The 27,477-nt window shown below is 45.4% G+C and overlaps 1 protein-coding gene across 1 annotated transcript; it reads left to right on the top strand.

Annotated features, from left to right (window-relative positions):
* Positions 1 to 1,221: 1,221 nt before the first annotated feature.
* Positions 1,222 to 25,522, top strand: LOC308117073 (filamin-C-like). Its single transcript, XM_080475718.1, has 46 exons — positions 1,222 to 1,965; positions 4,445 to 4,693; positions 6,228 to 6,325; positions 7,464 to 7,614; positions 8,097 to 8,215; positions 8,366 to 8,443; positions 8,538 to 8,700; positions 8,830 to 9,030; positions 9,949 to 10,086; positions 10,281 to 10,407; positions 10,497 to 10,633; positions 10,731 to 10,924; positions 11,010 to 11,123; positions 11,237 to 11,380; positions 11,547 to 11,670; positions 11,957 to 12,117; positions 12,227 to 12,317; positions 12,475 to 12,644; positions 12,744 to 12,861; positions 12,951 to 13,213; positions 13,355 to 13,952; positions 14,176 to 14,349; positions 15,132 to 15,294; positions 15,451 to 15,779; positions 16,504 to 16,627; positions 16,766 to 16,922; positions 17,004 to 17,193; positions 17,287 to 17,310; positions 17,419 to 17,660; positions 17,759 to 17,858; positions 17,954 to 18,094; positions 18,205 to 18,333; positions 18,430 to 18,603; positions 18,733 to 18,897; positions 19,039 to 19,242; positions 19,329 to 19,481; positions 19,565 to 19,687; positions 19,803 to 20,063; positions 21,004 to 21,273; positions 21,404 to 21,541; positions 21,689 to 21,804; positions 22,738 to 22,870; positions 22,961 to 23,137; positions 23,294 to 23,512; positions 23,960 to 24,199; positions 24,785 to 25,522. The coding sequence occupies exons 1-46, from the start codon at positions 1,590 to 1,592 to the stop codon at positions 24,970 to 24,972; spliced, it is 8,148 nt and encodes a 2,715-aa protein (XP_080331844.1). The 5' UTR covers positions 1,222 to 1,589; the 3' UTR covers positions 24,973 to 25,522.
* Positions 25,523 to 27,477: the final 1,955 nt, after the last annotated feature.

Below are 27,477 nucleotides of genomic sequence, written 5' to 3'. Positions count from 1 at the left end.
CAATTTTAACAATGTGGTTACATGGGTGGTGCTCTTAGGATTGCAGTAGTGTGTCTCCAATTGTCAATAATCCCGAGTGATCTCAATCGTTTAGTATAGTAGCCACCCGTCGTTGTATTATAAAAAGGAAGAAAATGCAAGAGAAAATTAAATTGAAGTGTAGGACTTCTCACTTTTACTTTTTAAAGTGTTTCACTGTAAAAGAAAACTGAAAATTTGTCGCAGTGAGATAACCGATGTTCTTATTTCTCTCCCCTGAAGCTGCAAAGGATTGTGCTGAATAGCTTGCTAATTCTGTTAAAGAACCAGATATTGATGAAGACAACAATATACTGGGGTTTTACTGCTTTGTGCAACTGGAGCCAATCCCGGCTCACTATGGATGAAAGCAGGTAAATCCTGGACAGGTCAAACACAGAGACTCAAATCAAACACCTACCTGCAATTTAATGTCAGCAAATGGACATTTTTGGGAAACCATGAGAGCATCTGGAGAAATCACTGAAAGGCCTCTTCTGGACCGAAACCCACAGGGGATGGCAGCCCTGCACAGCACTCTGAGTGTGTGTGCCCAAGGGCACTTTGACCAGCAGGGACAGGGTGAGATGGTTGATCAAACCTTCACTGAACCACTGACATTAAATCACAAAGCCCATAAAAACAATATGAAGAAAATAGATCCAATAACTCCGCCTCTATTTAACAGTAGTTGGATCATCTAATAACCCTCTCTGGGCTTTGATTATCTACACAGAAATGCATTTCACTTGGCAGTGACAGATAACTCTCAAACAAGCGCCATAGTTGCTTCATCTTTATCACAGTGACCTCATACTTTGAATTGTTCCAGTCTGAGGCCTCAGTGGAGTTCCGGAGTTTTATGAACTTTTTTTCCCCCTCTGAAAGTTATAGTGTTTGTAAAAAAGTCTGAGCGCACATTTCACTTTCTTTTCTTAGTCCAATTGTTCAGCCTGTTGGACCCTGAGCAGCGTGACACACATTCACAACAATCGGTAAATCCCAGCCTCCCCCCGGCAGCCCAAATAGGAGCGACTAAAAATAAAGGCGCATGCCACAACTGTTGCGCTGCCCGGGGTCCGTCCAATCGCTGCACCCCGACTCCCGCTGTCCCGGACGGATTAGCAAATAGACTATGATCACAGACGCGGAGTGACGCGGCCAGGGGTCCCTTTATAAACCCGTCCCGGGTCCTCTCCCAACATTCAAGTTAAAACACACTGAGAGTCAACCAACAACTGCGCTGCACCGGATCACCTGCCACCGAAACTCCGCCACATTCTCAGCAGAGAGCGACGACTTGTCGGGAGGGTGCCAATTAAAAAAAAAAAAAAGAAGAAGAAGACGGCCAGCTGCCTTGCACATTGTGAATCGGATAATTTCATCCATCACCGTCTTGACATACGCGGCTTCTTCGCAAATACTTGTGAAAAGTCTCTGCGGCCGTTTGAACTCATCTAAGACTGAAGTTGTCCTGCGCAGCGCCAGAGCGCACTTTGCCACCGAGCCGCGAAAAGTCTCCGCTGCTGCTGAGCACACACTTCAACACACCCAGGTATAAAAGCGCCGGCATGATGAGCAATAACTACGGGGACGACCAGCTGCCTCCGCAGTACTACCAGGGCACCGACTTCGGGGAAGAGGAGGAGGACGAGATGCCGGCCACGGAGAAGGACCTGGCCGAGGACGCGCCGTGGAAGAAGATCCAGCAGAACACCTTCACCAGGTGGTGCAACGAGCACCTCAAGTGTGTCAACAAGACCGTCACCGACCTGCAGAAGGATTTTGGTGATGGGCTGAAGCTCATTTCGCTCTTGGAAGTTTTGAGCCAGAAGAAAATGTACAGAAAGCATCACGTCAGGCCCAACTTTCGTCAGATGAAATTGGAAAATGTCTCAGTGGCTCTAGAGTTCCTGGACAGGGAGCATATCAAGCTGGTCTCCATAGGTGAGTTGCTCTCTCTCTCTCTCTCTCTCTCTCTCTCTCTCTCTCTCTCTCTCTCTCTCTCTCTCTCTCTCTCTCTCTCTCACACACACACACACACACACACACACACACACACACACACACACACACACACACACACACACACACACACACACACACACAAAAAGACCCGATCAAAACCTATAAGTACTGCTTAGTATTAGATTACAGTAGATTCCTGTCGGTAAAGTTTGATGCCTTCTGATATTTGTTATGCTGTCATGTCTTCACAAACGCGCTGTCACGCCCATCCAGCAGCTGCCTTATCAGCCCAGGTGTCAGCCAGCAGTGAGACATGGCTCTCACAGGCCTCCGGTAAAGCCGTGTTGAGTCGAGGTCAACAGCTTATTGGAAAGTTACTGCCAAGGTGCCACTGACATCATTAACTTGTGTCAAGGCCAAGACCCAGTGACTCCACTCGATTGCTTTTCGCCGAGTCCTCACCGCAGCCATGTGGCAAAACTATGGGCTTCAAATTCATTAGGACTGTGCTAATGAGAATGACACCATTTTTATATTTATGGACGGCAGCCACACACATGCCTGGATACACAAACACACACACCCGCAGTCACACGCAAGACTTGTCTCTGTGAGGTCAGGGGTCAGAGCTGCTCACTGGGGTGCTTCCTTGACAGCCAGTTGCTGTCCGGAGCATATCAGCAACTCTTGTGAGGTGAGGATTAACTCTGCTGGGATGTGAGGGATCAGGCTGTGCTGCAGACAGCTGAAGTTACAATAAATTGTTGTTGATTTGTGGAGTTTTCCCCCCACCTCACATCCATCCAGTCACAATAGCTGGACTTTGCTCCAACAGAGTGTCACCTTTAAAAAAAATGTTTCATGACTCGGGAGAAACTAGTAGTCTCATGTGAAAACCGTAGCTGCTATAAGAAGACGAGTGGTTTCATTATACACCTGTAGACAACCTCACAAGTCATACAGGAAAATAGTTATAAAGGCTCTGACAGGACATTTTTCTGTTTTGGTGTCTAATGATCCTGCCACACACTTGAGTGAAATTCCTGGCATGGCTGAGGCTTTGGCCGTTGGACTGTGAAGGCCACAGTGTGTTCACCTGGACAAGAACTGAGTGTGCGTGTGTGTGTGTGTATGTGATGACATTGAGAGGAAGCTCTCAAAGGCAATCTGAAATCTAGAGGGGTCCCGATGATTACTGAAGGCCACAGGTCACAATCACAGATATTACCTCAAAGTCTGCTTGAGTGTTTGTTCTGGATGGTGCGTCTGGGACTTGTTATGTCGATGTGCATCTGTCGCAGGTGCTGCAGTGAAACAGACACACACTAGCTCATACTGCTGTGACAGAAACAGGGTGTGATAATAAAAGTCCTGGCACCCTCTCCACCGCATGCGGCACTAGTAGGTCAATGCAGTCTTCTTAAGATAATTTATCATGCTCATTACAGTGACCTGGGGACGCAAAAAAAAAAAAAAAAAATCACCACCAAATTAGCTGCACATGTGCCACAGTGTGTAACTAGATACTATTTGATGGATGTCACTTTGACCAACACAGTTGCCCTTAAAGCCGGGCACAGCAGGATCAAAGCCACATTTGCCACGCTGTGTCACCTGCCTCTGTCCGTCAGACAGTGACACATCAGACATGAGCGTCTGTCAAGGGCCACCGATCTGTGACAAAAAGAAACAGAAAGTTAAATCAGCCTCAACAAAACAGCCCTGTAATAAACAACTGGCATCAAAGGCCCTCTCGTATTAAAAGTCTCACTGAATTAACTGGAGTGTATCGTACAAGATTAGCCGATGAAAAGTCTACCACTCCTCTGAGGTTATTTGGCTTAAATGGCTGAATTTCTAAATTAGAGTGGATTTTAAATGGCTTATTTGACAAACTTTTCCTCAGAGAACTTCAGGAAATGAGCTGCGTGCTCACTGTCAATGAAACTAATCTCCACCTATTTGATTTATCGCACTCCAGCGCTACAAGTTTAGGAGGTAATTGAAATCCAAGTGGTATTTATGCAGAGAGGGATCTGTTTCCACATATCCTCAGCTGTCACTGTCTTCAGAGTGCCATTGTGACTGGATGACAGATTGTCAGGGGTCCTCAGCCAGACAGCTGTCTGAGAGAAAGGGGCTCGGGGGAAGCAGCGAGGAGCATTAGATTCTTGTCTCCTCAGCAGTCAATCATCATTGTTTATTTTTCTACCAGGAATAGGACGGTCAACTTTTCAGAATGGCAAAGAAAGATATTTGTTACTTTACACTTATGTTTACATCTTACTTGTCAGTAGGACCAGCACAAAAATAAAAGAACTATATTGTTTTATCAGAATGCCCTGTAAACCACCAAAATGTGCCAAATTCATTCAGCTACTTTCCCAGCTAATGCTCTGAACTTTCACAAGTATTTAAATCCTCATGAACTATGTTGTTGTCTCTTATCGAACTCCAGATAGCAAAGCCATTGTGGATGGGAATCTAAAGCTGATCCTCGGTCTTATCTGGACTCTCATCCTCCACTATTCCATCTCCATGCCCATGTGGGACGACGAGGATGACGAGGAGGTCAAAAAGCTGACCCCCAAACAGCGCTTGCTGGGCTGGATCCAGAACAAGGTGCCCCAGCTGCCCATCACGAACTTCAACCGTGACTGGCGGGACGGCAAGGCCCTGGGAGCTCTGGTTGACAACTGTGCCCCTGGTAAGAAGCTTGCAGCCACAGGCCGCACGGTGGGATTGCTGAGTCAGAATTACATGCACCGCCTGCTGACCGGCTTGTTGTGTTTGCCGGTTTTCCTTGGTTGCTATGTCGGTTTGAGTTCAGGCATGTGCCAATCAGTGCATTTGAAACAGTATCAGTTTCTCGGGGTAATTTGTCTACACGGTCAGACACACACACACACACACACACACACACACACACACACACACACACACACACACACACACACACACACACACACACACACACACACACACACACACTGAGACACACATCCAAATTCAGATTTAGATGTCAGCCAGTTGTAATCTGTCTCTGGAGAGCAGGTAGTGTCAGTGGGTTGTGGAGGGTTTGCTGATGGCCGGAGGACGTCCCTGCCAGCTGTCCTACAATGACTGAAGCTATCGCTCTGGCTGTTTCAGGCCCCGGGGCCCAGGACTGGCGTTAGTGTTTATAGCCTCACTGCTATATTACACCCCCAAATTTGGGCACCATTCCTCCTCTTCTGTCAAGGGGATGCTTGGCCCTACATCAAAATGCAGGGTAATCTGTCACGGGGAGGTGCCTAAGCCACAGATCCAGGGACCACAAGGCCACAGTTTGAGTCATTGCCAGTTCAGGCTTGTGCCTCCAACACTGAACATTAGCGATTCCTCTCCTAACTGCGCTCCAAAGAGCAAAGAGGTGGAGGAGGAGAGGAGTGTAGAACAGCGTGTTTAACTGTGTTTATATGAGCCATTGATCAGGGGAGACGCATCTTTCAAACACTGTGCTGCAACGCTGACCATACAAGGTTCTGTTGTTTCATCAGCTCACACTAAACTGCACCACTACTGATGAAACCAGCTCTGCTTTGAAGCACAGAAACACACGCTTCATTCATTTACAAATTTACAAAACAGGATCCTGACCCTAAAGCTGCTATTGGTTTTGACAGGCAATTAGTTTTAGTTTCCGGTTGTAACATCCAGTTTTCTTGTACAACTACGACATATGTCTGTCTTCACTGTGTTACCGTGATGTTGGAAAGCATTCATAGTGACGTGGTGAAGGGCCCTGTCTGCTTCCTCCTGAAATGACAAGCTGTACAAAGATCCACACACTCCTTCCCTGCAGTTTCATTCAGACTCAACCCGGTTAATACCGTGGTCCTGTGTTTATATTAATTGGATGATAGTAGTCTGCAGTGTGCCTGCATGGGCCACTTGAGTGAGTGGCCCACTCCATTGCCAACACTAATCCAATTTAGGCATTAGCAGCACATTGCAGGCTAGCTTCAGCTTCAGTGGATGTACCACGGCGTCTGTTCCAAGTTGTTTCTCTTCAACAGTTGAAACACATATTGAGTCCATTGGAGCCCCAACAGTGTGGGTAAGGTCATGCAGTGTTGTAGTTAGAGGTGTTGAAGAGATAGTAGTGACAGCTCGAGTGGCCTTATTATAGCAGCTGCAGTGTAACACTGCCTACACTGGTCGTTTTGGCATCGTCTAATTGCCCTTCTGCATTCTTTCAGGTTTGTGTCCCGACTGGACCGCGTGGGACCCCAAGCAGCCTGTGGAGAATGCCCGGGAAGCCATGCAACAGGCTGACGACTGGCTGGGTGTGCCTCAAGTAAGACGTCTGCCACAAAGTGCTTTTTAACATCAGCAAGGCTGCTGCACATCTCAACGGACAGTCTAACCAGAAAGCGCGAGTGTTTGTTCTGCTTTCTAACGGGCAATTTAGCAATACTTTTTAGAAAGACATTTAATGTGTGCAAATAAACGCAGCAGTTTCGACGCAATTCCTAATTTGTAAAAGCAAACACACCTCACCACATACCTGTGAGGCAATACTCCACTGGAAAAAAGCGGGACGGTGTATGATGTGGAGCTCAGTGCTTTTTTATTTTTTTTTTCCAGGAGATCATGCTGGAGGGTGCCATGAAATATTTATTACCCAGCTACCATCTAATGTTTCCATTTGCTTTATTGTAGCTCTCTGTAAGTCAGCGTGTAGGAGTTTTTATTTCGGAGAATCTGTGAAATTGTGGAGGTCTGAGATTTCTTAGCACCGTCCGAGCCAGCCACTTAAAACAGAGGTGTAAATATGCCTGTGCTCATCAGAATAACAATGTGAACAGAGCATGACTGCAGAAATTTCCCGTCCCGTTTGTAGGACTGCATCTCCATATTGAAATGTGCACCATGCAGGTTGTTTACTTGTTTGTCTAAGACACAGGGTTAGCTATTCTCCATGAGGCTTAGCATTGGTGAGATAGCCGGGGGCTGTATGTCATGGCTCTGCAGGCCTGGGGGCTGGATTCCAGTGTGGTGTTGTTAAGGAGATGTGGGAGAGGTCTGGCTCAGGATAAATCCCCCCCGGTCGGCTTATTTAGGGCAACAATCCTTAACCCTGCTGTCCTGAGGTTAAATATAACCAGTGTGGGGCATGGCTTTGTGCCACTGTGGGACAGATAGGCAAACAAGTGCTCCTAGGGAGAGAAGAGCAAGAGGTGGAAGGAATAAATAAGTTTAATCCTTGTTAAATCCCATTGCACTATGGTTAATAATGGAAAGTTATAGAAAGAATACCCCGCGCTATAGTATAATTCGTCTAAACATAAATTAAGCTGGGTTGTCATGGTTATAGTCATTTCTGGTTGTAGTCGTAAAGTGAAGTTAAAGGGTACATTACTAGTATTGATTACACTGATTTGTTTAAATCTCAACCTCAATTTGCCATAATGTTGATTCACTTCCTGCCCTAGGTGATTGCCCCTGAAGAAATCGTGGACCCAGATGTGGATGAGCACTCCGTGATGACTTACCTGTCTCAGTTTCCTAAAGCAAAGCTGAAGCCTGGGGCTCCTCTCAAGCCCAAACAGCTATTTCCAAACAAGGCCAAAGCCTATGGACCAGGTGGGTAACTCAACATGACTGCTTGCACGGCTCACAGGAGTTCATTTGAACACTATAAAATGAATAATGGATATTTTTTTTACCTGCTCAGTACTGAATATAAAGCAGTTCTGCTGGTAGCAATAGTACAAGCCTTTTCCTCTGGGAATCGTTCCAATATTTTTTTGTTGGTGTATGTCACTTTGTTGTATTTCTCCACAAATGTTGCATTGCATCAAACCGTTTTGACAGAAAACAACATTCTGTCTTAGCTTTGCTGTGTTTTTTGCTCCACATGACCTTCTTTGCATGTATATGAACACATGGTCACATGGTCCTGTGTCTACATTCATTATATAATCTAGTAACACTTTTAAAAACATTTTGGATTATAAATTACGTAAATTCAGTAAAATCCTTTTGTAAATGCTGAGATTGAATAATCAGTATCAAACTTCTTTGAACATACCACTTATCTCCACTTTTCCATTTTTACCTGAAAGGTATTGAACCCAATGGCAACAAGGTGCTGCAACCAGCGGTGTTCACTGTGGAGACGCTGGAAGCTGGCAGTGGTGAAGTCCTGGTGTATGTGGAGGATCCTGAGGGACACAAAGAGGAGGCAAGTCACTTACTGTACACGAAAGTGGCAGGTGCTCGCAGAGAGAGTGAGCCATCAAGCCTGCTCACGCAATCTGACTTAGTGCTGAAGTTTTGTGAAGTGTTGCTATTGTTGATTAAACTTTTTGCTGCTTAACTTCTCACTCTCCAGGCTAAAGTAAAACCCATCAAAGGCAAAACCGGAACCTACACTGTCACCTATGTTCCTAAAGTTGAGGGTGTCCATAAGGTACGTGCGCAATACCAATAATAATTATGAACATCAATTTCAGAAACATGTATTTTAAAGTACCTAAAAAATTTTTTTTTCTCTTCTACGTTAGGTAAAAGTGCTTTTCGCAGGCCAGGACATTGACAAGAGCCCCTACACAGTGAATGTGGCCAAGGATATGGGTGACCCAAACAAAGTTCATGCCAGGGGACCCGGTCTGGAGCCTACCGGCAATGTGTCCAACAAACCCACATACTTTGACATCTACACAGCTGGTAAGTATGGAAGAAACATCACTCACACACATTCAATAAAAAAAATGGTGTAATAGCAGACTTAAAGTGTTCCTCCTTGTTATTGATGTGTCATGATATGACAATCTGTATTTTTCATGGCGTATCCAGGTGCAGGTCATGGCGATGTCAGCGTCGTAATCGCAGACCCGCAGGGCAAGAAGGACACCGTTGAGCTCATCCTGGAAAATAAGGGCGACAGTGTTTTCCGTTGCACCTACCGTCCCGTGATGGAGGGACCCCACACCATTCATGTGCTGTTTGCAGGCCAGGAGATCCCCAAGAGCCCTTTTACTGTCAACATCGCAGAGGGTGAGCCGTCTGTCTGTGTTGTGAATTACTGTCAGACAAATCAGATTTCTTAACATGCTGTTAGTGTCAGGGTGATCTATCTATCACAATCTACACTCATCGTTATTTTCCCTGGGAGCAGCCACCCTGCAGAGACCGTAACCCTGCCTATCTGTCATTTCTAGCTCCACCCGTTGCGCCTCCCAAGGGAGTTCCACTGCAGATAGCTCCTCAGGCAGTGCGTACCCTTCCTGGACAAAAGGGGGCTCCACCCCCAAAACCTGGCCGTCCAAGTTAGTATTGTCTGGGAGTAGAGGCTTGTTCCTCACTGCTCAGTCAGATCGCCCCAATGCCTTCCCCTGTGTCGGGCCCTGCCGTCCCCCCTCTGTGCTTTGTCTCAGATTAGGGTGCTGTGGCGCTATACCATGCTTGGTCGCCTTGCTTGATCCTCTTGCACCCCATGCCTTGATGATCTTGTTATGTTCAGAGAAAGATGAGATGTAATATCGTGCAAATAGTCTACAGATTGTCCTCGTTTGCATTCCTGTTAGTCCTTGCATCTCTTTGTTCTTCTTTGTTAAATATCTTTGCTTTTGCTGTTGACATGTTTGTTTTCATCATGTCTGAATTTGCATCAGCCAGCATTCAGTTTAAAGCCTGCCTTCAACATTTCAGAGCAACTGACTGAAATGTTGTCAGATGCTCCCTCAATACACTGTACTTTCTTTTTTAGACTTGTATCCAGCATCCTGTACTTGGTGTAATGTTTCTTGCCTGTATGCATCATTCTCAGTTTCCAGGTTAATTCAGCCAATCTTTAAGGAATTCCAGCTGAACTGGAATTTGCTGCTGCCGATGCTGTCAAGTGCTGGCTGCTTGCAGCTTTTTGCTTTGTGCATTATTTTTCCCTTTTTTCACACTTGTTGTTATTCCTTTCAGCCACAAATCCCAATGCGTGCAGAGCTACTGGCAGAGGGCTTCAGCCTAAAGGCGTGAGAGTGAAGGAGGTTGCAGACTTCAAAGTTTTCACCAAGGGAGCTGGCAGCGGTGCACTGAACGTCTCAGTCAAAGGACCAAGTGAGTCAGACACCTCTCTCTCCTCAGCATCAGCATTCTCTCCTCAATGCACATTTTTGGAATTATTTCCTTTGTTTACGTGTTTTTCTCTGCAGGGCAGCATCTACATATGCATATAATAAGACACTAAAGAAAATGCATGAAATCTCCCTGAGCTGATAAGCGCGTGTATTGACTATATTATTTTTCCTCAGCTGGAGCAGAAGAGCAAGTGAAAGTGAAAGATGCTGGGAACGGCGTGTATGAGTGTGAATATTACCCCCTTAAGCCCGGTAAATACACAGTCAGCATCAACTGGGGAGGCCAGCCTATCCCACGCAGGTAAGGTTCTATTGCCGCTGTTAGCTAGTCATTAACAGAATTCAATAACATTTATGTCAGGTAATATTGTGTATTCTTGTGTCCTGTAGTCCCTTCGAAGTTGAGGTGGGACCGGAGGCAGGTTTTCAGAAAGTGAGGGCCTGGGGTCCTGGTCTCAAAACAGGCATGGTGGGAAAATCAGCTGACTTTGTGGTAGAGGCCATCGGGACTGAAGTGGGAACTCTGGGTGAGTCATATGCAAGTCCTGTAACGCATTGGGATTTTTTTAAAGGTGTGTGATTTCTATATACAGTATATGAAAAATGAATGCTTTTCTTGCACAGGCTTTTCCATTGAAGGCCCGTCACAAGCTAAAATTGAGTGTGACGATAAGGGCGACGGCTCCTGCGATGTGCGCTACTGGCCCACTGAGGCTGGTGATTATGCAGTGCATGTTATCTGTGATGATCAGGACATCAAGGACAGCCCCTTCATGGCCCACATTCTCCCTGCAGCCAATGACATTTTCCCCGAGAAGGTAACGTAACCTTACCGAATTGTAAAACATAAACAGTTTTGTAGTGCATACATTCGGATCTATATTCTTAATCAAATATTCTCAGGTGAAAGCTTTTGGCCCAGGCCTTCAGCCAACTGGTGTCATTGTGAACAAACCCACTGAATTCACCGTTGATGCCCGTATGGCTGGGAAGGGTCACCTCAAGCTCTACGCTCAGGTATGCTGTGCACTAGTTTTTGGAACCTTCATTTTTTATTTATAAGAATGCATCATTTATATTGCATGCGGCCGTGTGGACCAGAACTGAGAGGATTTTTTGTATCCACTAAGGATGCTGAAGGCAGCACCATCAACATCAAGATCACTGACAAGGGAGACGGCACCTTTCTGTGTGTATACACTGCTCTCAAGCCCATTAAACACACCATCATCATCACCTGGGGTGAGGTCAATGTCCCCAACAGCCCCTTCAGGGTAAGAGACATGGTGACGTGGACCCACACACACACAGCTATGCCACACTTCAAACGGAGTCAATTTAGTGTAATGATACTTCACCAAATATAGACAAAATTAGACGAGTGCAGAAGTTGTACTTCAGCCAACTGCTTCTGTCTCAAGTACACTGTGAATTCATTAGGTGCTGGTCGGAGAGGGATGTCATCCAGACAAAGTCAAGGTCTATGGGCCCGGGGTGGAGAAGACGGGACTCAAGGCTAACGAGCCCACATACTTCACTGTGGACTGCGGCGAGGCTGGTCAAGGTGAGCCTGTATGAGGAGTTGATGTGGATGGTTGAAAAACCACGCTTGAGTTTAGTTGGCTCCAAAGGGAATCATGTCACTGGTAAGAACTAAGAAGCACAAAAAAAGGCCAAGAAAACAGAGCAGGTAAGTCAGTGAGGCCGAGTGGTGATGTCAGGTTAAGTTATTAGAAATTTGATTGTACTTAAGATAAAGCTCAAGGCGGTGAACTGACCGCCTCAATTTATTCACTTCATCTACTTTTGAATAACCTTTATGAACTGTGCTCATTGTTATGCACCATTAGGAGACATCAGCATTGGAATCAAGTGCGCCCCGGGGGTGGTTGGTCCTGCCGAGGCTGACATCGACTTTGACATCATCAAGAATGACAATGACACCTTCACTGTCAAGTACACTCCCCCAGGTGCAGGCCGATACACCATCATGGTGCTGTTTGCTGACCAAGTAAGAATACAGTCGCTGGCTGAAGCAGAACTGATGGATTGTCTTATATCAACTGTGAAATGAAAGTGCTTGTTTTTAACACTTATCACATGACTTTTTTTTTTTTTAGGAAATTCCAATCAGTCCTTTCAAAGTCAAAGTGGATCCTTCCCATGATGCTGGCAAGGTGAGAGCTGAGGGTCCTGGACTCAACAAGACAGGTGAGTGAATATTTACATTTGAAAAGGTTCGTTTTCAGTATACTAATGTAACAGGTGTTTGCATTTGGGCCACGAACCCACTGCAGTGGCTTGATGTCATAGATATGATATAATGTGACTGGTTGCGATTGCGCTGATGCCGACACCACTGTTGCAGGTGTGGAGGTGGGCACTCCAACCCACTTCACCATCTACACAAAGGGAGCAGGCAAGGCCAAGCCTGAGGTGCATTTCGCAGCATCGAGCCCAGGAGAGGCGGTTCGTGACTTTGAGATAATCGATAACCACGATTACTCCTACACGGTCAAGTACACTGCTCTTCAACAGGTACTGCAGTCCTCTGAAGTTCAGAATGATTACAATGAGATCGTTCACAACAGAGCCTGCATAAATAAATATACATCTGTCTTGTTCTGTATTTTTCAGGGCAACATGGCAATTTCGGTGAGTCATGGAGGCGATCCCATTCCCAAGAGCCCCTTCAACATCACAGTGGCTCCGGCTCTGGACATTGGGAAAGTAAAAGTGGAGGGATTAGACGATAGTGAGTTGCAAACATTGATTTATGTACCCTTGCATAGATTTTGCAATAGAACGATGCAGTGCCTGAGTGTATAAATTTTTTTCTTGCAGAAGTGGTAGTTGGAAAGGATCAGGAGTTCACAGTTAACACAAAGGGAGCTGGTGGGCAGGGCAATGTAGGTGTGAAGATGACTTCACCCTCTGGACGACCAATCCCGTGCAAGATTGAATCAGACAAAGCCAAAGGCACTCACAGTGTGAAGTATATTCCCCCAGAGGAGGGGCAGTACAAGGTTGATGTCAGCTATGATGGGAACCCTGTGATGGGAAGCCCTTTTGGGGTTGAAGCAGTGATGCCTGCTGATCCTTCAAAGGTACAAGTACAAAAAATAAATAAAATACTGTATGTCTGATATTTGTCCAAATATCATTTCATGCACTAGGAGTGCACAAAAAAGATGCAGTGTTTGATGTGGTTTATAAAACTCTATCTCAAACACCAACTTACTTCACAGGTGCGAGCCTATGGTCCAGGCCTAAAGGGAGGCATTGTGGGAAAACCAGCACCATTCACTATTGACACGAAGGGAGCTGGTGCAGGTGGGCTTGGCCTGACAGTGGAGGGTCCCTGTGAGGCAAAAATCGAATGCCAAGACAATGGTGATGGCACGTGCTCGGTGTCCTACCTGCCCACTGAGGCTGGCGAGTATGCCATCAACATCCTGTTTGCAGAGCAGCACATTCCCGGCTCTCCTTTTAAAGCCGCCGTTCGTCCAGCCTTCGACCCCAGCAAGGTGACAGCCAGCGGGCCGGGTCTGGAGAAGGCTAAAGCAGGCGAGCCTGCAACTTTTACTGTGGACTGCACCAGAGCGGGGGACGGCGAGCTCACCATCGAGATTGTGTCCGACACCGGGGTCAAAGCTGAAGTGCATATTCAGAAAACTGCTGAGGGCACTTTCTCCGTCACCTACATCCCTTCCTTTCATGGCTCACACACCATCACGATCAAGTATGGCGGCCACATGATTCCCCAGTTTCCAAAGGTCCTGCAGGTTGAACCCTCTGTGGACACCACTGGGGTGCATGTCTACGGACCAGGAGTGGAGCCCAGAGGTAACACACAGCATAACCTTGCAATTAGTCGTGGTATTTATAGTTAATGTCGTTCATTAATCAAGCATAATCATGTGCATTAGATAAATGAAATATGAAGATCTTACATTGTTCCTCTAAGAAAAATGTGATGTGTGTAAACAGTTCATGAATCGGTTTCAGTAAAGAAATACAAAGTCTTGTGTTGCTGAGCTTATTTTTGTTATTGAACCACCTTTTCTAGGGGTCCTCAGAGAAGTCACGACCCACTTCATTGTTGATGCCCGCGCCCTCAACAAGGTTGGAGGAAGTCATGTGAAGGTGCACGTCATCAGCCCCTCTGGCACCAAAACAGAAAGCTTCATTACCGACAAGGGAGACGGCACCTACAGAGTGGAGTACACGGCGTTTGAGGACGGTAGGAGAAAATGTCAAACATCAGGCCATGTGAGAGTGTTGAAATGGTGCAGTGTGATGACAGGGCAAAGAAATGTGTCAAACAACTGTAACATGGATAAATCAAGCCCGACGCGGACAAATGGAAGATTCTGCACAGACAGAGAAAGCGCACACAGACACAAAAATTACTAACAGGTGCTGGTGCCGGGTGCCATGTGGGAATAAAGCAGGAGAGTGGGAAAAGAAAGAGCAAGTGAGGAGGGGGTATAAATACAGGATGATGCAGTGGAGCAATGATGTGAGGGGCAGAGAGCAGGGAGAAAGAGAGGGAGACAGGCTCTGTTTTATAAATAGTGTGCTCTGGAACAGAAGCTCTTAACCAGGCAGGTATGTGTGCTGAAGGCTGCCTGCACACAGCAATACAGCAGGGGAATGACAGGGTATATTAATAGAGACCTATAACACAAAGCAAAGAGATCACAGAGCACTTCTCCACCACCAGACATGCTCTAATATCATAGCAGTGTGGCTAGGAATCTGGCATATAGGCCTACTGAGAGGGCGCTGTCAGAAAAATGTTGTAACAGAATAATAAATAGGGAACAGATGTAATGTCTTGTACGTTCAGCATTGCGCCTGCACTCCAGATAGAGCCTTTTAAAGATAAACAGATATTTATCTCCCTGAAGGGACTATGACTTGCACATAATTAAAATCAAAAGGCAGAAAGATAATATGCTTTTTGCTTTGACAAGTGAAAAAAAAATCTGACTCCCATATGATGTATGGCTTTGTGTACAGGAATGCACCTTGTTGAAGTGCTCTATGACGATGCGCCTGTACCTAAAAGCCCCTTCAGGGTGTCTGTCGTGGAGGGATGCGATCCAACACGGGTACGTGCATTTGGACCCGGCCTGGAGGGAGGAATAACCAACAAACCAAACTGTTTCACTGTGGAGACCAGGTACTGGAGACATTTGTTGGAAGTTTAATAACACCCTAAAAATGTTTTTCCTTTTCTTGGTATTTAAACCTTTAAAAGTATGAAGACAGATGAGACACAATCAAAGACTGAAGACATGTCCTTCTTATGTGAAAATATTGTTGGCTTTTCTCGTAGGGGCGCTGGCACAGGAGGGTTGGGTCTGACCATTGAGGGAGCCTCAGAGTCAAAAATATCCTGCAAAGACAATAAAGATGGCAGCTGCAGCGTGGAGTATGTTCCCTTCACTCCTGGAGATTACGATGTAAATATTAACTACGGCGGCCACCCGATCCCCGGTAGTCCTTTCCGGGTGCTGGTGAAGGATCCCGTGGATCCCAGCAAAGTCAAGTGCTCAGGACCAGGCCTGGGCAGTGGCGTGAGAGCCCATGTTCCTCAGACTTTCACAGTCGACTCTACTCAGGCTGGACAGGCTCCTCTGGATGTCAAACTCTATGGTCCAACAGGTGAGAACATACTGGAAGAATATAATGAAAGGTAGTGTCGCCGATAGCAATTAATCTGTGATGTGTGTGAATACCTTTTTTGTGTTTAACGTTACATGTGTGCATCATTCTACTGCGTAGACGAGGTAAAATGATGCGTACAATCATCTGTGTGAACAGAGCATAGTTAATTACAGTCACAGTCTGCATGAGTAATGGTGACGGTGCAGGGAACCAGAAGAAGTGATGAATTCATGAGGGATGTCAAACATGGGGCCCGTGAGCCACAGCAGGTCTGACAGCGGGATCCAATCTCAAAAAAGAAAAGTTTGCACATTTTTCAAAGAAAGTCAAGGCTATTCATCACATGTTTTTGAATGGATTTGTAGTTCTTTCATAAATACCAAAGTCAAAAATTGCCCAAAAATATAGTTGATTTTTAGAGGTGCTGTTGCTTTAATGGCTAAAATGAGAGCAAACTTTGTTCTTCGTGACGTCTTACGTAAAATGAGTTTGACACCCCTATATTACTTTCAATTTTCGTCAAAATCATCTGGAACTCAGAAGTTTGTATTTTTAGTGAAAAAAGTTTATTTCAAAAAACAAACAAACCCAAAAACAATTTACTTCTCAGTCTCAGTCAGAGCTTGTTTTTTTTTAAAACTATGTTTCTCCTGATAAAAACCTACAAACTGCAGATGTGTACACCAACAGATATCAATAAGAATTGTCTGTTATTCTTCAGGAACTGTGGAGCCTATTGGTGTGAAGAACAACGGTGATGGCACCCACACAGTCCACTACACCCCAGCCCAGGATGGTCCCTACACTGTAGCAGTCAAATATGCAGACCAGGAGGTCCCACACAGGTAAAATACGGTTAAAATAATCTCCAAAAAGAAGTATCTTTACAGACATCCAGATTATAAGTCTGCTTTGCTGGATGGCTGGAAGGAACAATAGAGCAATTCAGGTTTTTCATTTTTTAATTACACTCTCCTCAACAGTCCATTCAAGGTAATGTCTCAGCCTGGGCATGATGCCAGTAAGGTGCGAGCCAGTGGCCCCGGCCTGGACACAAAAGGTGTGCCTGCAAGCTTGCCTGTTGAGTTCACCATCGACGCACGAGACGCCGGAGAGGGGCTTCTCACTGTACAGATTCTGGTGGGTTCAGTTACCGTCTGCTGCACAGCAAGTTCAGAACAGAAGCCACGTTTGAAACTAACTTGAAATGTTTACTCGCAGGACCCAGAGGGAAAGCCAAAGAATGCCACCATCCAGGACAACAGGGACGGCACCTACACGGTGTCCTATGTACCTGACTCTACCGGCCCTTACACCATCACCATTAAATATGGAGGAGATGAGATTCCTTACTCCCCGTACCGCATTCAGTCTCTGCCCACAGGGGACGCCAGCAAATGTCGTGTCACCGGTAAGAAAACTGCAGCTTATCCATCCTTGGTGTGATGAATACAAATAATTTCTCATTTTTCTGGACACTCAAGACCATTTTGTTTATTTGCAGTTTCCATTGGAGGACATGGCATGTGTGAGTAACCAAAGCTTTGTTTTGAGATGGGATAAGTCACACTGGAATAAATGTATTCATGTATGAATTTTTCAACTTCTGCTCTCTGTTTCTATATGTCTTTCACAGCAAGCCTTCAAAAGCTGCAAACCTCTGAGGATACAGTTATCACTGTGGACGCCAAGGCTGCTGGGAAAGGCAAGGTGACCTGCAAGGTCCTGACCCCACAGGGGATGGAGCTGGACATGGATGTGGTGGAGAATCACGATGGGACATTTGACATTTACTACACAGCCCCCGAACCTGGAAAATATGTAATCACCATCCGCTTTGGGGGACAGCATATCCCTAAAAGCCCCTTCCACGTGGTGGTAAGTGAAGAAGTACTATACTGCAGCTATTGTTACATGCTGAGTTCAGTCTTCTGCTGGAAAAAACCCAACAATTTTTCTCCTTCCTGTATCATCAGGCTTCAAATGAACCGGTAGCGCCGCGTGATACTGTGGATCCGCTCTTCCGTCCACTTAACTTCCTCGTTCCTTTCACGCCGCAACAAGGAGAAATCACAGGTGTGATAAACGCCACTCACAGAGAAACTAAATCCTGCACCCGTGAAATATCTGTCTCTTGGGTTCGCTGACATTGAGCCATTTTATCGCTCTAGGTGAGGTGCGGATGCCTTCCGGAAAGACTTCGCGTCCACATATCACCGACAACAAGGATGGCACCATCACGATCAAGTACCAGCCCACAGAAAAAGGCCTGCACGAGATGGACATCAAATATGAGGGAAACCACATCCCAGGTTAGCATATTAGGAGAGTGGAAAGTGGTTGTGTTTACTCAAATGCCCATCACTCTTAAAACTACACGTGTGAGTGAAAATGACTCTTATCCTTCGTGTCTGTCCTGCAGGAAGCCCCCTGCAGTTTTATGTGGATGCTGTGAATAGTGGAGTGGTGACTGCTTATGGTCCCGGTCTGAGTTATGGCATGGTGAACAAGGCTGCTACTTTCACAGTGGTCACTAAGAACGCCGGAGAAGGTGAATATTTATGACCGTTTGTGTTTTTAATAATTGTGCGGATTTTCTCAATAAAAGAAGCCAAATAGCTACGTAAGGCATTTTGCCTCTACTCAGGTGGTTTGTCACTGGCGGTGGAGGGCCCTTCAAAAGCTGAAATCACCTGTAAAGACAACAAAGATGGCACCTGCACAGTGTCCTACCTGCCCACTGCTCCTGGAGATTACAACATCATTGTCAAGTTCGACAACAAACACATATCTGGCAGCCCGTTCACTGCTAAGATCACCGGTGAGAAGTGTCCCTCATTAACAGACATTTTTTTTATCCTCTGATATATTATTCTCACTCAGTGTTTATGCTATAAATCATTTTTTACTGGTTGACAGGCTTCTAAACCATATTTATTTTTTATGTCAGGGGATGACTCCATAACCAGGACATCCCAGCTGAATGTGGGCACAGCGGCCGATGTGTCCCTGAAGATCGCAGAGACTGATCTGAGCTCTCTGACTGCCAGTATCAGAGCTCCATCAGGCAATGAAGAACCCTGTCTGCTCAAGAGGCTGCCCAACAGACACCTCGGTGAGATATTCACTTGAAAGATACTTGAAAAAAAGACAAGCAAAGTGAAACACGGATAATATATTAAAATAAACCTTTAATTTAAGCATTTATTTACCCCATTTCTGTGTCTTGATAGTTGTTTTTTGTTCTGTTACACAGGCATTTCTTTCACCCCCAAGGAGGTCGGTGAGCATGAAGTGAGTGTGAGGAAGAACGGCATGCACGTGGCCAACAGCCCTTTCAAAATCATGGTGGGCCAGTCAGAGATCGGCGAGGCCAGCAGAGTGAAGGCTTTCGGTAAAGGCCTGGTGGAGGCACACACTTACGAAATGGCAGAGTTTTTTGTGGATACAAGGAACGCGGGTAAGGATTGTAAACCGTTTGCACCACTTTCTACAGTCGGACAGCTGGAAAGAATTTACAGCACCACTGGATGTTTTCATGCTCAGGTTATGGAGGTCTGGCACTGTCAGTGGAAGGTCCAAGCAAAGTGGATATCAACTGTGAGGATGTGGAGGACGGGACGTGCAGGGTGACCTACTGCCCCACTGAACCGGGCAGTTACACTGTTAACATCAAATTTGCAGAGAAGCACATCCCAGGTTTGAATATTTCACTCAGAGGGATTTAAAACGACCTAAATATTTGACACCTGAATTAATGTCTGCTTATGTGTTTCTTCTAGGAAGCCCTTTCACAGTGAAGGTGACCGGAGAGGGAAGGATCAAGGAAAGTATTACAAGAAAAAGGCAAGCATCATCTCTTGCCTCTGTGGGCAGCACATGCGGTCTTAACCTCAAGATCCCAGGTGAATACAGAACACAGTGAGATTGTGGTTAGAGGGCAGTGGGTAGCCTCCTTAAAATAAATGAGGCTGCTGTTCCCTTACGTCGGTATTCTCACCGCTTTTTCCCTCGTTGTAGGAAACTGGTTCCAGATGGTTTCGGCTCAGGAGAGGCTAACCCGGACGTTCACCCGGAGCAGCCACACCTATACACGCACCGAGCGCACAGAGATCAGCAAAACACGTGCCGGAGAGACCAAGAGGGAAGTGCGAGTGGAGGAGAGCACTCAGGTGGGAGGAGGAGGAGGAGGAGGCAGCCCCTTCAGAGATGTTTTTGGAGACTTTCTGGGCAGAGAGAGCCTCAGCAGCTTTGCTGGCATCACAGCCGCCAGACCTGAGGGTGAGTCCCAATTTTGAAACAGCTTTTAAAATGTGCCAACATGCTGCCTTCAGTTTGAACCCTCCACTAAGCTATATGTAGTTCCTCAAAGTTATCTCGGATTCACACCCAAAAGATTACAGCCGGTAAACACAAACCGTGACGAAAGTCTTACTGTGTTAACCAGCATGAAAGACAAAACAAAACAAAATTAAGAAATACAAACAATTATATATCCCATGGTAGAAATTGGTATTGAAGAGCAAAAATATGTTCATAAATGAGTTTCTTTGTGAGCCCAACAGCAACGGATCATCAGTGCTCACTCAACACATTTCTAATAGACACAAAACCCTTTTTTTCATTCTACCAAATGAGTGATGTCTACTAATTGCATTTCATCTCACCATTGAGAAAGAATGTGATCAATGGGATTACATTAGAAGTGAAAAAGAAATCAGTTTTAATAATCAGTCAGTTGGTTTTTGTGACCGGCACAATCAATAACTCATCTGTGACAAAATCAATGGGAGTTTTTAGTGCGAGTTATTGAGAAAAATTTACTTCTATGAACATTATTGCATGTCTTAACAATACTTAGTGCTAATTTGCTTAGTCTCAACTCCTCATAATGTTTCCCAACTCAACATTTAGATTACTTTTTAGCACCACTGAAGTTGGCAATACTCTAAACAAAGTTGAGTCATCAGCATACAGAGCTAGATCATCACTTTTTAAAGCATATGGTAAATCATTAAAAATGTTAAATAATAGAGGGCCCCATATGATTCTGCAAGGGAAAAAACTGGCAAGAAGTTGCTGTGATGTGTAGAAAAGTAACTCATCGTCAATGAAACAGGCTTAATATATATGATATATATTGAATTAGATGTTGCGTTTTGTAGGGAGTAGACGTGTCTTATATCCTGTGTATCTAAGATGCTGACTCTCTCTCACACAGTTGAGAGTGGCTCCCAGGCCATGACAGCACAGGTGACCAGCCCCGGTGGGAAAACGGTGGACGCTGACATTGTGGACGGAGGGAGCAGCACCTACAGTGTTCGCTTCATCCCCCAGGAAATCGGACCCCACACTGTCAATGTCAAGTACAGAGGCCAGCACGTCCCTGGAAGCCCCTTCCAGTTCACTGTGGGCCCCATGGGGGAGGGAGGAGCGCACAAAGTTCGTGCAGGAGGCCCTGGCCTGGAGAGAGGTGTCGCTGGAGCACCTTGTGAGTTCACTCTGTTGGCAAAGAAATGTGTTGGCACCAAACAGCCTCCAGATAAGCTTGATAAATGTTTTATAAATGTTTTCTAAATTTTTATCATGCACCTAATCTGGCTTTGTTCTGCACCCTCCAGCTGAGTTTAGCATCTGGACCAGAGAAGCAGGAGCTGGGGGCCTGTCCATTGCTGTTGAGGGTCCCAGCAAAGCTGAAATCTCCTTTGAGGACAGGAAAGACGGTTCATGTGGGGTCTCCTACATTGTGAAAGAACCAGGTATAACGTTTGTGACGCAAACGTTGCAAATTTCACCATTTGCATATTTTATTTGACTTGTTGCTGTTAGTTTTTTTTTCAGTCTCTTGTCTGCACTTTCTCCAGTTCATTTGATGGTGAAAGTAAATAACCTGTCTGACTCCCCAGGTGACTACGAGGTGTCAATCAAATTCAACAGCGAGCACATCCCTGACAGCCCCTTCATCGTGCCAATCGCTACACTGTCAGATGAGGCCCGCAGGCTCACTGTCACAAGCCTCCAGGTTAGATCGCACACACACACACACACACACACACACACACACACACACACACACACACACACACACACACACACACACACACACACACACACACACACACACACACACGGTCAAATTAATTTTGTTTGCGCAACCTCAGCAGCAATAACGGACACAAAAACATCCACATATGCAAAATATCAAGGTTGAATAACAGATGGCACGCAGCATAATGTATGACTGGGTGCAGATATTTTTGTCTAATAGCACTTTGCCCTTGAAGTGTAATTGAATGCCAGCGTTGGAGCCGTATCCACGGTTATAAAACTGTGATGCTGGCCAGTGATGAAGGGTTGGATTAACTGTCCCTTGCCAATGTGGGGCAACGCAAGCTGTGCTGTGAAGGCACACAGCTACTTTATGTGATTGTGTGTTCGTGTTTGAGAAGGGAAAAAAAAAAAGGACAAGATAAAGATACCTGTGACATCTTGCGCGACATAACTAGACAGATGTTGTATTTGTTTTCACTGTCTCCATTACGGCTGCCAACGATGCTAATTGAAATGCCACTTCATGGCGTGTTTCCACCAGTGGAAACCAGGTGATGTGCAATAGCAGCGTTTAAATTGTCACAATATCTCCTATGTCTGTCTGGCCCTCTTGCCCTCCTCTAGGGCAAAAACACTAAACGCCTCAGTACGAACTTTAACCTTTCCTGCCTCTCACGCCCAGCTGCTCTATCTATTCTCGTTCAGCTATGATGAGTCACACACACACACACAAACACACACGCGCACGCACGCACGCACGCACGCACGCACGCACGCACGCACACACACACACACACACACACACACACACGCACACACACAACCGTCCCTGAAGGTGTGGGCACGCCCGCATAGCCACTGAGACGCACACACACTGAAGCCTTTTCCGACCTGTCTTTTATAGGAGAAGGACTTGAAGGTGAACCAAGAAGCATCTTTCATGGTGCAGCGTAACGGAACCCGAGGTGTGGTCGATGCCAAAGTCCACACTCCCTCTGGCTCTTCGGAGGAATGCTATGTCACTGAGCTTGACAGCGGTAAGCACCACCTTCAGATTTATAACAAAAAAAATTTATAGAAATCACCTTTTACCCATCATGGTTGAAAAATGTTGTTTGTGTTTTCAGACAAGAGTGCAATCCGCTTCATTCCACGAGAGAACGGAGTTCACTCCATAGATGTCAAGTTCAATGGATGCCACATTCCTGGAAGCCCCTTCAATGTGCGAGTGGGAGATCCGGGGATGATCGGAGACCCAGGCATGGTGACTGCACATGGCCTTGGACTGCAGGGCGGAACCACAGGTAGAGGGCATCTACACATATGTACCGGAATTACCAATATGTTTCTATGACCCTGCATGACCATAATTTTGTATTTGTTTACACAACAATATGTACAGCAAATGAGCAGTCCTGTAACCATCTGTTTAATATTCTGTGTTCTTCTTATTCTACCAGGTGTTCCCTCGGAGTTTGTAGTCAAAACCTGCAATGCAGGCTCTGGCACTCTATCGGTAAACATCGATGGTCCGTCCAAGGTCAAAATGGACTGCCGGGAGTGTCCCGAAGGCTACAAGATCACCTACACACCAATGGCACCTGGCAACTATCTCATCACCATCAAATATGGCGGGCCACAGCACATAGTGGGCAGCCCCTTCAAAGCTAAAATCACAGGTCTGTTTGAAAGTCATTCTCCCATCTGATCTGTGGGTGACAAGTGTCTAGATCCCGAGACAAATGTTGCTCTGAAACAAGTGAGGAAGTTGGGACAATGTTATATCACCCACTTTTGCACTGCTCAGTGTACATGGGAGGTAAAAGATGGCTTTCCCCTGCAGCACAGTGATTCTTTTTTTCTTTTTTTTTTAATTGATGCAAAACAAAATCACTTTTAAGACTGAAATCAGTTCCCAGGTCTCTGGGAAGTTCACTTCGTATGACAGTTGCATGGAAGCTGATGCCGTTTTTCACTTTCCTCAACACTTTGAACGTGTTGCAGCATCTCTGCCAGCCTCATATCTCAGTCAATACAGTGTGTACACAGTGTGTTATGTAAGCTCTGGACTAAGCCGAGATGACTTTAGATGACCTTTGTTTCCTCTTTCTCCCGCACTGCTACAGGCACAAGGCTGTCTGGGGGACACAGCCTCCATGAGACTTCTTCTGTCTTGGTTGAAACAGTGACCAAGACCTCCAAAGTGGGTGGTGCCTTCAGTTCCTCTTCCTCCTCCTCTTCCTCCACCACCGCCACCGCCACCAAACTGGCCTCCGACGCCAGCAAAGTGGTCTGTCGTGGGGCAGGACTGTCCAAGGCTTCAGTCGGACAGAAAAACAATTTTACCGTTGACTGCAGCAAAGCAGGTGAGATGACAAAGATAATATATCAGTTTCATAAAGTAAAACAATAATGAAGGAGACGTTTCACACTTTAAAGCTATGTATAATTCAATAATTTTTTTTTTCTTTTTGGCTCAGTGGTGTTTAGTGGATCAATCTGTAAACACAACAAACATGTTGACAAATTCCGACCTTGATAAAATTAGCAAGAATAATGGAAGTTCTTGATTATGTTCATAAAACACAGGTTTTCAGATGTTATTGCTTTGTACTGTAGACAAATGAAAATGAAAAAAGTTAATTTCTTTACAAAGAAGTGTAACAGTTATGACCATTACAGACTATCGTTAAATAATCACCTTGGAGTTCAAATTACGAGCATCTCACTAACTGTGTCTTTTCACTGTTTGTGAATCCCAATATCTGCTGATTACTACAAGACAGAGCATGTGCTGAATAAAATTGTTTCTTGCAATGGTCTTCTTAATAGTAATTTCATTCATTTGTCTTTGATGATGACAGATTAGTGTTCATTTAGGATTGCATCCCTGAACACACATGTATGAAAAATCCCTAACCACTGTGTTTAAATCTTCCTGTTCCACCCAGGTACCAACATGCTGATGGTGGGCGTTCATGGACCTCAAACTCCTTGCGAGGAAGTTTACGTCAAGCATATGGGCAACAAGCTCTATAACGTCACCTATACTGTCAAGGACAAAGGCAGTTACACCGTCATCGTCAAATGGGGTGATGATAACGTCACAGGGAGCCCTTACAAAGTGGCTGTACCATGAAAAAAACAAACTGCACAACTGGCCTGTTTCCTCTCCCCTGACCCGCCAACCTTTTCCCCCCTTATGTGCAAGCATCAGTCAAACTCCTCAGTTCTTCTTGGCTCAGCTGTTTGCTGTCCAACGGACTGCAACATGCTCAACATGCTCAAAAAAGAAACCAACCTGCAAGGACATTTGCTTCCAGCTTTACTGATGGCCAAACATGTATTTGTGCCAAAGTTTTTGTATTAACTCCAGAAATTGCATTTTACACTTTACACTCACACGTATGCATCCACATTCAAATACAAGGGAAAAAAAGACAACAATGTGGTTTAGAGGACTGTGAATGATCAGATATTTTGCTCAGAATTTCCTCTGCCCTCTCTGTTGTTGAATGACATGATGCAGAATATGAATCTTAAGTGATGCTGGAGAAATCAACGGTATTAAAGTGTGATGCAATATGGTTTTGTATGGTTTTAATATTGACTTTTTTTTGTTATATTAACCTATTTTTCGTAAGTCTTTGCAGACCTAATAAAGATTTAATTGCTAACTTTCCAGACCCAAGTGACTGAATTTATTTGATGTCACACACTGCTGGCAGACTCTGCCCAAGTTCTCCACGAGACAGTTCACATTTTCATAGTTTCATCATGCGGCAATTTTCTGACCACTTCTGGTTCCTCCATCTGAGCGACTGTCAGGATTCCTGCTCTTGATCACAGAGGCTCTCGGCTGAGAATCTGGCCTGAATCTTCTGTGAGGGTTTTGACAGTTTTTCATTTATTTATTTATTTATTTATTTATTTATTTATTTATTTATTTATTTATTTATTTATTTATTTATTTATTTATTTATTTATTTATTTACTTATTTACTTGTTTTTTTATTTATTTACTTACTTACTTACTTACTTACTTACTTACTTACTTACTCATGGGAAGCCCTAAACAAACAATACTGGGAGATATGTGAATCTGTTGCAGCTCTTCATTTACCTTATAGCAATATGACAACAGCAATTATGAAATGCTCAAGGGGCTCGATAAAGTCCGGTTATTTATGCCCCTGTACTACGTGTCCAGATGCAATCACAAGATGGCAGCATAGTCAAGCTCACATCTGCATCTGCATCTTCACCAAACACACCAGAACACAAGCTCCCATTGTTCCCAGTGAAGATTAACTACACTAGCGTCAACACCAGGGTTCCTGCAGAGCGGAGAAAGCAGAGGCATCGGCTTCCACCGAGAGTGTAATTAATCCTGTTGGATCAGGGATGGAGCACAAGTGGTTTCTGTTGTGGCATCCTCATGGGTGGGTGGGGGGGGATCCTGCTGAGGCACAAATCAACCAGAAAGAAGTGACGTTCTTCTTGTGGGTGTTCCAGTGCATGTTCATGTGTGTGTAATCACTCCTGTCTCCTCCATGACCCGTGTGTGTGTGTTTCTCTGATGTCCTCTGTGCAGGCTGCAGGCCTCGGTCCCACAGTGAGTCAACCACCCAGCCTCCACGCAGTGACACACTCCACCGGCATCAGTACCATTCTTCACAGAGAGGAGCCTATAATTAGGTGCTAATTTTCTCTGGTTCCTCTGTGACATGACGCTGGGGGCCATGGCGAGGCAAGACAGAGTGAGCGGGTGCATCTGATGAACGGTGGCGAGAGCTTGGCCATCTGGCCAAGTGGCTGGCGGTGCCCGCTGTCCATCCTGACGCCGAGGAGGCCAGGGAAATGCCCACCCACGTCAGCCTGTCCTCCCCATCCTGCTCCTCCGGACCAGGACCCAGGCGTCTGTCCACCACAACATGTCTATCTCGAGTGGTTGCCAAGTGAATCGCAGGGAGGATGCAGCTCCTCCCAGTGTGCAGACAGCAGCGATCAAGCAAGCAGGGGAAAAAAAGTAGGGGGGTGGGGTGTGGGAGGAAGAGAGTGAGAAAGATGGATTAGAGGAAGAGAATGGGATTAAAAGAATCCAGATGGAAGAAAGGGAGACAGACAGGCTCACAGAATCACACAAAAACACAGAATCAGACAAACAGAAATACATTTGAGACAACTGAAGAAGAAGAAGAAGAAGAAGGAAAAAAAAAAACCAGAGTGAAGACGAATCAACGAGGGTCTCAGATAATTAAGATCATAGTAATGCAGCGTACCCTTAACCTTTAAAGCTATGTTGGATTTAGCAGATCAGATGATGAGTTAATAATTCAGCTCTGCATGAAGATGCTTTTGTCTCTTTTACATCTCTCTCATCCTCGTCCTCGCTCTGTGTGTCTCTCGCTCTCTCTGACACAGTAAGAAATCTGGATTATGTTAAGAGTAAAATTGTGTAAAGGCCTGCCCCCAATAGCTTTTGAAGTTGGTGCTCTCAGGGCAAAAAATCTCATTCTCTGGCTTGCCCCTATCATGCTGACTCTTGCTCTCTTCTCTCTCACTCTCCATCTACTCTGATCCAGCCTCTCCCACACTCCCTCCCTCCCTTCGTCCAATTTAATTTTTCCTCCCTCTCTTTAAA

The sequence above is a fragment of the Lipophrys pholis genome (genome assembly GCF_963383615.2).
Source record: "Lipophrys pholis genome assembly, chromosome: 11".
Classification (NCBI taxonomy): domain Eukaryota; kingdom Metazoa; phylum Chordata; class Actinopteri; order Blenniiformes; family Blenniidae; genus Lipophrys; species Lipophrys pholis.
Note: the sequence above shows the minus strand (reverse complement) of the source record. Positions and strands in the feature narration are given on the sequence as shown.